Source organism: Parasteatoda tepidariorum, chromosome 4, assembly GCF_982258835.1.
Source record: "Parasteatoda tepidariorum strain Cologne lab strain chromosome 4, Ptep-v5.0, whole genome shotgun sequence".
NCBI classification, from domain to species: Eukaryota; Metazoa; Arthropoda; class Arachnida; order Araneae; family Theridiidae; genus Parasteatoda; species Parasteatoda tepidariorum.
In genome coordinates, this window is record NC_141758.1 from 28701916 (window position 1) to 28702958 (window position 1043).

Genomic DNA, 1043 nt, shown 5'->3' on the forward strand with positions numbered 1-1043 from the left:
TCCAACTACTGCTCTTAACGTGAATACTAAGTCCACTTCTGTACACAAGAAAAAGAATTATACCCCTTATTGCCCCTTTTGTGAAACTTCTGGTCATTGGGCTCAGAAATGCGAAACCATAACTGACTATGACACTCGTATACAAAAGCTAAAAGACTCTAATAGAGGACACGGAAGGACAAATTGTCCTCGTAAAGACACTGCTCGCTGCACAAAATGCAACAAAACCCTTGGTGGGGAGGGTTTTGGGAGAGAATGATTGGTACTATCAAACAGTGTCTGCGGAAGACCCTTGGTAAAGATTTCTTAGACACTACCGGTCTGGTCACGTTTCTATGCGATATCGAAGCCGCCGTGAACAGCAGACCAATTATCAATGAATATGGTATTGCAGACGATCCGGACGAAGCCCTGGCAACCTCTCACTTTCTAATAGGAAAACGACTCACAACTATCCCTACTGGCCCATCGAGTTCAGACTCTGATTTAACACGTATATGGAGAAGTTGTCAACATTTAATGGATTCTTTTCGGAAAAGATGGCAGAGGGTGTATTTGATGGACTTGAGAACATTTCACCATGTGAAGAACCCACCTAAAAGAACTGAAATCTGGGTCGGAGATGTGGTCTTGTGGCAGGAGGATGTCAGAACTCGGCACACGTGGAGGAAAGCACGCGTCGAATCAGTGATCTTAGGCCGAGATAGCAAAGCCCGTACAAGCATATTGCGAGTAAATGGACAGACAATTTCCTGGCCAGTGCAGCTGGTCATCACCCTGGAGGTCGACCAGGGCGAAGAGGATGTTTCACGTCGGAACGAGATTAAATAAAATAACTTAGTTGTCTCTGCATGGCAACACTTTTGTGTAGTAGTCGTTAGTAAATAAAGGTAGATGGTGTTCCTTCAAAATATATCGAAAATGTGATTTAATTACGTTTACGCGAATTAACATCCGCAGCCCATTGGCAGCCTTTTTCTTGCAGGATGGTATACATACTGTCCCACAAATATTGTCTACAGCCCATTACAGCGTGGCGGTGA

General features: G+C 44.2%; 1 protein-coding gene across 1 annotated transcript; it reads left to right on the top strand.

Moving 5' to 3' along the window:
* Positions 1-255: 255 nt before the first annotated feature.
* Positions 256-831, top strand: LOC139425790 (uncharacterized). Its single transcript, XM_071181737.2, has one exon. The coding sequence runs from the start codon at positions 256-258 to the stop codon at positions 829-831; it is 576 nt and encodes a 191-aa protein (XP_071037838.2).
* The last annotated feature ends 212 nt before the right edge of the window (positions 832-1043 follow it).